This window comes from Fukomys damarensis, unplaced genomic scaffold (genome assembly GCF_012274545.1).
Source record: "Fukomys damarensis isolate Sample0158 unplaced genomic scaffold, DMR_v1.0_HiC HiC_scaffold_18, whole genome shotgun sequence".
In the NCBI taxonomy this organism is placed as follows: domain Eukaryota; kingdom Metazoa; phylum Chordata; class Mammalia; order Rodentia; family Bathyergidae; genus Fukomys; species Fukomys damarensis.
In genome coordinates, this window is record NW_022900930.1 from 8,759,531 (window position 1) to 8,771,618 (window position 12,088).

Here is a 12,088-nt window from a genome sequence, read left to right on the forward strand (position 1 = left end):
ATATATATAATGTCCTATACATGTAAGATGATATTCTGTTGTTGACAAAGCCAAAGACTAGACTACCTAACCAACTTAAAAGGAAGCTCCAACCTCTTTCTCTTAGCAATTTACCCTATTTCTGCAGTCTATAAACCTACTCAAATCCTTTTTAAAAACCTATGTATATATTCAGTCTATAGTATCTCATGGACAAAAGAGCTTCATGGAATACACAAAAGACTTTCATTTGTTCACCGTGAGAGTTAACCCATCAACTTATCACAAATCTTACCACACATCTTGATTCCTACTCTTCTTATAGATTGGGACACAGAATGCAGCAGGGATCTCTTACCATTTGTGTCAACAATGGTGATATTGGCAGAGGCACTGTCATTTCCTGATTTGCTGATCACTTTGCACATATATTCTCCAGAATCAGCCACCGATGCTTTGTTGATCCGAAGTTCTGACTTCCTATAAGATCAAACCAAACCGATGTGAGTACGTATCACAGAAATCTAATCAATACCATAACCCTAGTTTTCTGCTATTTTAGAGTTCTCAATTTCCCCCTCCCCGCACAACATATACCATGTTCAAACACAATTTGTTATTACATCGATTTCATTCTGTGATTTACCCACGGCAAAAGAGGGATACACTACATCTAAATTAACCATGATAAAATCTCAATTTTATCACACAGATGAGTCATTTAAAAGAGGTCTTCTCTATTTTTTTAACTCCTCTATCACTACCACTAACCACATTATGCTTTAGGTTTTTAAACCCAATTGGTAAATTTTCTTTCCTCCCTACATCTAAATGTCATCAGCTACCAGGGTTTGGGAAGAGAAAAATATAATAATTTTCTATTTCAAGTCTGGTAAAAGTAAGTACTTAATGAATGCCTGAATACATAAAATAAATGGTCTACACTTTTCAATAGAGTAATATCAGGAATAGTGTGAATTTTGTATGAAGAATATTCATTTCCAAAAGTAAAGGAATTTATCTTTCCTTAAAATTCTCACTGCTAGGAACACAGTACCACATGAATGGTTCTTAACTGGAATAAATATTCATGAAACAATGGTGCACACACACACACACACACACTATAAAAATTAAATCAATATTCATCATTTTAAAAAATATGGACAGCACTGTGATTGATTTCCTTAATCTGTTTTAATATTGCACGTAGCTGCAATTTAAGCAGTTTCAGAGACTCAGAACTGCAAAAGCCTTTTTTAGAGCATTGGTTTTTGTTTTAGCCTAGTTACTGTGACTTCCTGGACTGTTGGGAAGAAAGCAGGGAGAAAAGAAGGCAGGAAGGAAAGATAGCAATCTTTCTAGTTGATTTTTTACGTGCTAGCATTTTATAGCCTTCTTGTCATACAGCATCGGTCAGGTAAGATAAATTTTAACAAACTTAATTCTTCTTATTTTCCTCCAGTCTACCAGACTGAATCACTCAAAGTTCCATGTGTAAGCCTCGTGGTCTTCCTCCCATCTTGAGCTTATGGCTGGTTCATTTCTTTGTCCTCCAATGGAGCCCTGCCTTTGATTTCCACCCATCAAAACCCTAAGTGATCGTCAGTGCCAATTCATTCTTGAAGTCTTTCATAAACTCCTAGCTGAGCTGCCGACTCACTTATGTGCACTCTGACAGCCTTGAATACCTCTCCAGTGAGCTTCTGTTTACTAGAGTTCTCTCAGTACATCTCATCTGTCTTGACCAACCATCTATTCTTCAAAGAAGGAGGCTGTCACTGGCGCTCCGGTACCCTCACAGAGCCTAAGTCATTACTTTGTCCTGGGTGTGTCCTCAAACACTACTGGATGAACACGTGAACAAACAGGGAGAATGTGGGGCTGCTCCCACAGAAAGACTCAGCAGGACGACCTAACATTCCTAATGCAGGCAGCAAGAAGAAGAGATGAGGTATGAAGAGGACGGACACAGATTTGAGTGGCCCAGACCAATGGTCAAGCCAACACGTTAGCTGAAAGCTTCCCTCACGGTCATGACTTTCAAAGGTCAAGAGGTAAACTTGACAGAAAAAGACAGGCGTGGTGGTACACACCCACAATTCCAGAACTCGGCAGGCCAGGGCAGGATTGCCATGAGTCTGAGGCCAAGCTGGGCTACATGGTGAATTCAAGGCCAACCTGGACCACACAGCATCAAAAACAATAACAAAACAAAAAATAAAAAAAAATGAAGGTCCCATATTCCAAAAAGTTTGAAAAATCAGTTTTTAAAATAAAACAGGCTTTTCTTCTTTTTCCTGACTCAAACAAGAGGATTTACTATTTAGTTTCTCTACTATTTTGACCATGGAAGACTTTGTATTCACATGACATATGCTATGTATTAATGTTTTTAGAACATAACTTCCCATGGAACAAAATTGGAGAAAAAGTACATCTAATATAGTAACAGCCTTGCTTACGTATCTAATGGAACCACCAGGGGCTATTTAAGGAATAGTCACCCATTGATCAGAAGCTTAATAAGACAAAAATTTCCCTAAAGTACATCACTGTAAGACAAACCACTGATATCAAGCATCTTGGCAACTAGCTATTAAGTGTTGATGTAACAACTTTTAAATGATCAAAATATGACTTTTAAGTACAGTTTTAGAGCATTCGAGATATTTTAATGGATTACCCGCCTTGTACTTGTCCCTATATGACAAGATACCTCCATTACAGATACAAAACCCTTGAAGAATGGGGAGAAATCAAGCAGTAAGTATCGTAATAAGATTTTCTAGCCTAGAAAGAATTTTCATGTATTACCAGGGTACTATTAACAGTAACAAATGTTATGAAGAATATTGAATTGGAAAATAATATCCTGATCTTTAATATCAGAGAAAGAGTAAATTTCTAAAATAAGAAAACAGCAATTTTTCTAATTAATCCCAAATTCTGAGATAAGATTACATGAATGTATAACAATCAAAAGAATAACCTTTCTTTTTTTACATAAATCTAGGAACAACCAAATATTTATATGTAAAGGCCTCTTTCTTGACCTTGTGCGATTTAATATTTTAACTATTGAACTGGATTCAACTATAAGAAACACAGTAATCAAATTTGCAGTTAACATAATCATAAAAAGATAGTCCCAAAACCAAAATTCCCTTAATAGGCCTGGGCAGTGCTTCCTGGAATACTATTCCAAGAAATGTAATCAAATGCTCTGAGAGAAAGAGGAAAGAGGGGGCGGGGGAGGGGACGCAGTCGGGCAAGGGGGAGAGGGAGGGGAGAGAATGTTCTATGCTCACGTAAATATTGCATTAAACAAAGTTAAAGAGGTTTCTTTTCTTTTGTTTTTTGAGACACAGTCTTGCTATGTGGTCCAGACTAGGCTTGAATTTGCAGCCTTACTTCCTCAGCCTCTCAAGGGCTAGGATTAGACCTGTCATGTAGAGGTACAAGATCCCAACAATGAATGTAACTGTAGTGTATCCCTAAAATGTACCAATAAACTCAATTAAAGCTGAAAGAAAAAAAGAAGCCTGGACCACCGGCCAGTCTGTTGAGAGTTTGTTTACACTACTTCTCAGTAGTTTTTATGCAAATCTAAGGCAAAGGCAACATGTATCCATGGACTCATTCTCTTAGAGAAAGCCCTTGAGGATTCTTGGACAGAACAATGGTCCAAAACTCAAGATTCAGTTTAATCAAGACACGCTTAACAGATGCATGCATTCAGGTGCAAAAATCACTAGGTGTGGGTTCACAGACCCGTAATCCCAGCACTCTGACAGGCCGAGGCAAGAGGATTGCAAGTTTGAGTCCAGCCCCGCAACTCAGTGACATACTGAGTTCCTGTCTCAAAAGAAAAATTAAAAATGCCTGAGTGTGAAGCTTCTAGGATCAATCCCCATACTGCACCCAAGTGGGGAAAAAAATCAGTGGTAGAAATACAGGAAAGGAGACGCACTGACTACAGTATAGAAAGAAAAAAGCATTTCAGATAGCCACATGTTTAACATCAGCCATTTTTGAAAACTTTTTAAAAATAAAAGAGGAAGGAAAAAAGAAACTAGTGCCCTCTTATGCCATATCAATATTAAAGTAGAACATAAATGAAATGGGATAAAAATCCTAATCCTAAAGAGAGAAAATTCTGTTATAGACACAGAGATCCTACCGGCAGGTAGCTATGGCTAAAGTAGGGGTTGCGACTGAAATGTATTTAAATTACTTGGGGTTGCCACGTCCTTTACAAGGGCTAAATCTTGCCAAGAAAAAGAACTAAGGTAGAACTCAGTACTGCTGGAAGGCATTCTGTGGTTGATGTTATAAAGAACTCTTTGAGCACCGAGAAATGGATTGCATGTCTAGTGGAAAGAGTTTGGTCTTCTTTTTGGAAAGACTTAAGTCTGGATAACCACCTGCCAAGCACAGTCTTACAAGAGTATCTATGCAGAGAAAGATTAAATTAGATTGGTGCTTTCAACTATTTTTGCAACAAAATCTTGTTTTAAAATGAAAGTTTAAATCAAAGCCTCATATTCAAAAATATCCTACAGAAAATGTTCAAGTCAAAGTGGTTGGCAGCACTGTTTGCAATTCAATAGCAATTTAGGATTCTCCAGGCAGAAAACTAGAAAATCTATTATCTAGACGATCATTGAGGCCCCTAAGAACTGTAAGGATTCATTTAAATGTGAATTTCTGCAATCTTTGTATCCCAGAGTAGGGACAGAATGTAGTTAAGAGTAGGAACAGCCAAACCTTTCTTGAAAACAATACCATCTTTGGTAAGTACAGATACACAGCCATTTTTATCTATTCAATTAACTAGTGTCTACAGCAGGTTAATTTGGATTAAAATCCTGAAATGCTTCCCAAGCATAAAACTTAAAGCTAACTTTCGGCTGTTTCACTGATGAGTTTCCTGGGGATCAGGGAAGGATCAGGGCATCAGTGGATTTCATTTTCTACAAGTACTAAATGAGTTAATTCACGTAAATTATATAAAATAATATATGCAATAGTTATTAGCCTAAATGAACATTAGCTGTTATTGTAGCTATATTCTAAGTCCTGAACTATTTGGATCTTTATAAAAAACATGAATAATTTTGGAATAAATGCAAACTGGTTTATAAAGTTCTACACATTAAATTTTTTCTATTAAAATGAAAATTACTTATGTAATTTTTTTTAGTGAGTGTTCACTTAAGATGGATTCAAGGTTCCAATACTATTAGCTAGTTTTATTTTAAGCTCTGATATTTCCACTATTCAGGGAACAAGTGTGTGCAGGAAACGTCTCAGTTTGCCCAAGTCCGTCCCTCTGATCCCTGAGGAATTATATGGACTGGGCTTGTGTTCATGTGCTCAATACCATTGTGATCCTGCCAGTCTGTTAATTTTGAAAAGAGTACAAAAAAGGAAAGAGGCACTTCTTAGGTACCAAAACTACAGTTCACATAAACTGCAGAAAATGCCATTACATGAGGAAGTTGAGATGTCTTTTTCAGAAAAAGTGGCCTGTCTGTCAGAGCCACTCACTGAATAAGAAAAAGGAGTGTAAATTAACTACCACTGAAAACACATAAATTCTAAAAATTTTCTAAATCTGAACAAATCAGAGCTAATTTTAAACAAAATCAAAATATATCAGAGCTGAAACGAAGAAATAGGACTAAATTAAGGACATCCAAAATTAAGGACATACGACCAGTAGAAAGTCAGCCTTTCATAAGATTATATAAAGAAGATATTTAAATGAAGTCAATCTGATAGCCTCAAAAAGTTCTTCAATTTTCTTGAGCAAAATCATCTACCATGCAAAGAAAACAAAAACAAAAAGATATGCATATATTACACATGGTGGTTTCCATTTCTTTTAAATTGGTCCCACACATTGCTTAGCCAAATAAAATAAACAAAGGCTCAAATGTTAACTCAAAAATCATAGGAACATGGAAGAATGTAGCTTATTAGTAGGAACAGGGTAAAAGAGTTAAGATTTTTATACAATAATCGAAATTGCATATTGGTGTAAAATCTTTTCATAACACTAAAGGATTAAAGGAAATTCTAGCTGCTATGTACAATCTAGATTATAAAATGGGAAAAAGCAGTCTAAACCAAAGGTTGGAAATGAGTCAAAACTTTGTTTAGGTAAAGAGAATCCAAAGGAAATCTTAAATCTCAAGCTCTGATTGGTTGTACATAACCTAAGATAAAGAATTAAGTAACAAAGCACTGCAAAACATGAATCCTGTTGTCTGAAATCTTAGTGATGAAAAAATATTAATATGTACATGAATCTGAAAAGGAAGATTTTATTTAGACATTAACCTGATTCTCAGCAGGCCCTTGGCCCTATATTCTGACTTGATGTAATAAAGGTAGCTGTGAAATGAGAAGCCTCAGTTAGACCTATTTCAAACCTAACTTTACTCTCACAGTGATCTATTGGAAGAAGCATCACTTCCTTCAGTCTCACGATATTTTTTAAAAACTGGTCTAATAATATTGTTCATTTACTTATATTTGCAGGACAACTTGAAATCAGAAAGTACCTCCCAAATGCTAAATTTAGATTCAGGTGGGTGCTTTAACATTAATTTAAAAACTCTGATAACACTATGTTTTTTCAGCTTTAATTGAGTTTATTGGTACATTTTTAGGGATAAAGTACAGTTACATTCATTGTTGGGATCTTGTACCTCTACATGACAAGTCTTGATTCTCATTTTTTCCCCTTACCTCTGCCCTCCCTTCACCCCCTCCTCCCCTCCCCATCTACAAACACTTTATTTTCACTATTTTTTAAAAAAAACGAGACAACTTTAGAAGTGAAAAAATACCCATTTCTGAAAACAGGTGAACTGATCACTTATGAAACAGCTGTCCACTCTACACAAAATACGAGTTATTTTTAAATCAAAGATACTAAATGTTTTTCCAAGAATAATTCACTGGCACTTAGCTTGTATAAAATTTTCCCCATTTAATTCTTTCCAGCAACAATATGTTTTAAAAGAAGCAATCTCTGAATATTGGCCTTGCTGGTATAATTGGCTTTCATTAACATGTAGACGGTGCTATTAACTGAGCCTATGAAGTCAATATGACAATGATTTTCTGAGTACTGATGACTCTTATATGTCACCCAAGCCATGTAACAGATTATCTCTGTAAGCATGCCTGTGTCCTTTCAAAAGTATGTTCATAATATTCGGGTCAATTTTTCTTTACACCTTTTCACATTTTATTTACTCAAATTCATTTGCTTCTGGCCACAGATCATTAGACTGAATCTCTGTAATCTTCAAAAGCTTTCTGCTACTTCTTTGGCCTAGATCTCTCTTCCCCACCCTTCCTCTCTCCAGCTGTCATGGTGTGTCAGCAGAGGATCTGCAATGCCTGTGTTTTACATATGACCGAACTAGATAATTTCTATACAATCATATGACTTCCTGGGAATAGAGATAATATTAGAGATATTACCTCTTCACTTTCTCCACATTCCTGACATAAACCCTGTCATGGACACTTAAACATTACTGACATAATTTTCTTTCTTTAAAAGAGTTAAAACCATGATATTACAGGGATACATGTATATCCACGTTTTATAGCAGCACAATTTACAATAGCTGGATCTTGGAAACTCTATAGGTTCAGCAATAGATGAAGAAAATGTGATAGGTATACTGATGACATTTTATTGTCAAATAGCAATAAATGAGCTGTTACTCTGCATATTTAGATAACCTAGACTCTTACTCATTTGTCTAATTGATGAGAAACAAAACAAACACCACACTCTATTCAATCCAATATCTACAAGTGTTGTCTATTTTCTGTACAAGAATATACTTATCTTTTCAACTCATTCCTTCTTTCCCCTCCTTCCTACATATACATTATTAAATATGGATGATCACCATTGTAAAGAGGAAACACAATTAAGAAATCCAAAAAAAAAAATCTATGATTCTAGTTGAACTTTTTTAAACTTGCGTGACTTGAGACAAAGCTTAACACACTTTGACTCTGCAAAATTAGAGTCATCATGTACTAACAGTTCAATTTCCCATACTGCATATTACAGTGTTGTTTAGCCAGGGATGTAGCTCAGTGGGGCTGCCGCCGGCCTCACAAGTGCAAGGTCCTGAGTTCAATCCCAGGTACAAAAAAAAAAGTGTTGTTTAAAGAACAGGTAAGATTGAGCCGGGCGTGGTGGCGCGTGCCTGTAATCCCAGCACTTGGGAGGCTGAGGCAGGAGGATCGCTGAGTTTGAGACCAACCTGGGCTACACAGTGAGTTCCAGGGCAGTCTCAACTACATAGTGAGACCCTGTCTCAAAAAAAAAACTAAAACAAAGAACAGGTAAGATTGTGTATGAAAGTGCCATATCTCTTTATAGTACATTTTATATCTTTGAAATATCACCTGCTACAGAAAGTGATGCCCACTCTTTCGCTCACTCTTTATTATACTGTACTTCCAAATCAACAGATGCTGCTGCCACACCAATAATAACTAGAGCAAGCAGTATACTTAATTGAACCACAGGAACTAAGAAAAATCCCTAATTATACTTATCAGAGCAATTAAACACAGATAAGATTCAATTAAGTTCTCATTACTATCACTTTATTCTCACTTGAGAATGTATGACCACTTTTCAGCGGTTACGCTGTAAAATCAAAGGTAGGAGGGAATCCTTCTGTTGCCATTTCTGCCATCCTACCTGAGGTTTCACTGGAAACCACTGAGGTGTGAGTAAAGAAAGTATCTGAGCTTCGAACCACTGTAACATTGTGGCACTGATTAAAGGACTGTCTACAAGTATAAAACCCTACGCACTGGTATTTATTTATCTCTTCCCTGAATTCAAAATGTACTTTAAAACTTAACGAAAAAAATTCTTAAAGATGGAGATAAATAAATAATGGAGGGATAATCAAGAAGAATCATTCAGATATATAAGTGTGCTGAGTTGTCACAGGAAGTCCATGAAGCCCTTCTCAATACACATGTCCTCCAGGAAACAGGAAAATATAAGATCTTGGTACCTAAGGTCACCTGACTTTTAAAATTTGCTACCACAGTGATATAATTTAATAGAATTGTTGATTTAAAAGTCTCACTAGATATAATTTTTTATGTATTAACCCCTTGTTTGAAATTAACCAAACTCAACTGATTACATTCCAATGTTTCAGTAAATTTAGGTATTTATTTAGCTTTATAATGAAGCCGGGGTTTTTATAACGTAACATACTCTAAATAGCATTTGTCTGCTTCAAAGAAATAAGCTGAAATTTAGGATGACATTGTTTTCCTTCTTCAATTCCATTTCACCCCTCTTCCTAGAGCTCTTTCTCCATCCACCCTTTCCTTTCTTGACACAAAAGTTGTAAGTTGTAAGACTCCGGCTTCTCACAGTTTCTAGTTACTACATTATGAAACATCTTTTCATTTATTATATAGCATGTATTTCAATAGTGAAATTTATTAGGGTCTAAATCATCATTTTTATATCATCCCATTGATAAGTATAAACTGTTACTATATGCATTATTCTTACCCTGGCTTTTTTTGTATCTTGATGTTCTGTGGTTTGTTTTTTCGGTTTAACTCATTCCCATTCTTGAACCATTTGAACTTGAGAGCAGAGTATTCAGAGCTGGTTTCACACCGAAGCACAAGTTTGGAGCCTGCAGTTGACTCCTGGCTCTTCATCTCTTTCAACCGGGGAGGAAAGGCTAAAAAAGACAAGAGAGAAAAGAGCTCTGATAAACAAGTATTCTTTCCAAGGGAAACATTAATTTTCAGTGAGCCTGATCGATGCACCATTCCCGAAGTTTTTACTATCTAAGGGAAAAAAGTTTTTTTCAATGGGTGAAGCAATATGGATGTCAATGTGGAGAAAAAAAAATGCCCAGGTAAAAATATACTCAGGAAAAAAGAAAAAGAAAACTTGATTATAAAATTATTTTTTGAAAATATCGTTATTTCTTCTCAATCTTTACCTTACATTTATAATCTTTACATGATTAAAAATCTTAAAATGTGGTAGTTTTGCAAAAAAGCCCATGGTAAAGGAGTATAGGAAATAGGGCATTATTTTCAAAACATTTCCATGTCCCAAATAGTATTTCATCCCAGTTACAATAGGTGCAGGAAGCATCAGACTCATTTTTGAAATGGATAATTTGAATTTCAGAGATGAGTGGTGGCTTTGTCCATAGTTACAGAGTTTGTGATATTGGGAGTTTGGGCTCACTTAACCAACTCATCAGTAGATAGGCCCCCCAAACAAACAAGCAAACAAAAACAATTAAATCTTAACATGGAGCTTTTCATTCAAGTCCACAATTCTTGAGCGACATTACTTTTCTTGGACCTTTAATTGCTGTAGCAAAAAGCAATGAATGGCTGTTCCAGATGACTACCACACTCTCACCAAGCCTCATCTGATGTGATCCAGGTCTCTAAGAGTCTTCCCAACAGAAACTGAAAGTATTAAATTGCGCATTAACTTGCAGAATATATTAAATACCCACATACCATCCTTAAGTTATGCTTCACTCTTGAGAGAGAGAGAGAGAGAGAGAGAGAGAGAGAGAGAGTTTACTAGACTATTTATGGATAAAATAATATCTGAGCTTGTTTCAAACAAATATGGTAGTGGTGAATGAATAGGCATAAAAATGAAACAAAATTACCAAGAAGTTGAGAATTGTGGCAGATGAGCAATAGGTACTTACACTGATTTGTTATATACATTACGCCTGAGTTTTTTCATAATAAAAGATTAAAAAAATAAAAGTATAAATGACTGGATTTTTCTCTTCACACACAATTTCACTTAATAATCACAGAACTTGAGACCTAAACTCTCAGTTTCTGCCGAGACTCAGAAAAGCCAACCACAACGTCTAGTTCTGTCCCAGTTCAGGAATTAACTGGAAATCCCAGAAAACAAACCCAGGCAAATGAGACTATACTTCACTGATTCAGGGCATAATTACATACTGGGTCAGAACGGAGACTCCAAGGACAGCAATTAAAGCCACCAAAGACACGAACAGGAAATGGAATACCTTGCCTACTCAGGGTATTTGTTTTTCTACAATTCTGCCTTCCAAAGCAAAGCCAAAACCTGTCAGGAATGAGTAGATGCATGAGAGGAAAAAAATCACTCCAACAGTGTGATTTCTTAGCAGTATTCCTGTATCCCTATAATTACATAACCCCCTTCTTATTTATTTGAGGACTGGGAGGTGAAGTAAAGCAGACCCTAAATATGTGGACACATGAGCACATTAGAAGACTTACTGCAGCCTTTTTTCTGGAGGGGTGGGTCTTGCAATTAATATTTACTTTCTACACAGCTTTCATTAAGCACTCCTTTTCAACATGTGACTCATGAATCTTCCTTTTGGAGATTTCAAAAAAAAACTAAATTCCCTTCCATCTGAAATAATTCTACATATTTCTATTAACTCTATGAGATCACTTTTAATTTTGTGAGCTGGCGACGGGTTGAGAAAACATTCTGGAGCTAAACTATACCAAGTAAACTGGTGTGCATATATTAAGAAAAATAAATTGTGCCATTTTATGTATGGAAGAAAAGAACTAGATTAAACTTTTCCACTGGAGTTTACATTTTAACTTGAAACACTAACAAAACTCTCAAGGTTTATTATTCCCTTGCCACTAAGCAAAATGTCCTACAAGCAGTATTTCAGTTATCCTTCAGTCTTAATAAGCACTATGTTCCCTCATCAACCAATACATAGGTTTGTCAATATCTGAACATAAACCTACTAGACTTGGTTTTGTCTGATTTGCATAAACAATTTACTATGAAATCAATGTATATCTTTTCTACTTTCTCGTCTTTCCTTACTGCACTCCTCCTCTCTCATCTCTTCTCCTCCTTTTCCTCCCTCTGTTTGTTTATTTCCTATGTCTTTATTAAATAACCCTGACTGAAATAGGAGGACAAGATCAAATTCAAATTGAGAGGTATTCTATAGTACTAGTCTAAGCTTTAAAAAGGTCAGCGTCTTGAATGACAAAAGGGAATGAAAAG

The 12,088-nt window shown here is 35.8% G+C and overlaps 1 protein-coding gene across 7 annotated transcripts in view; it reads right to left on the reverse strand.

The window, feature by feature from the left end:
* Positions 1–12,088, reverse strand: part of Nrg1 (neuregulin 1) — a 1,021,078-nt gene that overhangs the window by 146,402 nt on the left and 862,588 nt on the right. For all 7 annotated transcript variants that reach the window (XM_010604268.2, XM_010604259.2, XM_010604251.2 and 4 more), the window contains exons 2-3: positions 9,572–9,749; positions 338–459 (exon numbers count right to left, since the gene is read on the reverse strand). In XM_010604268.2, coding sequence (XP_010602570.1) covers positions 338–459; positions 9,572–9,749 — 300 coding nt within the window. The remainder of the gene's footprint in view (positions 1–337; positions 460–9,571; positions 9,750–12,088) is intronic.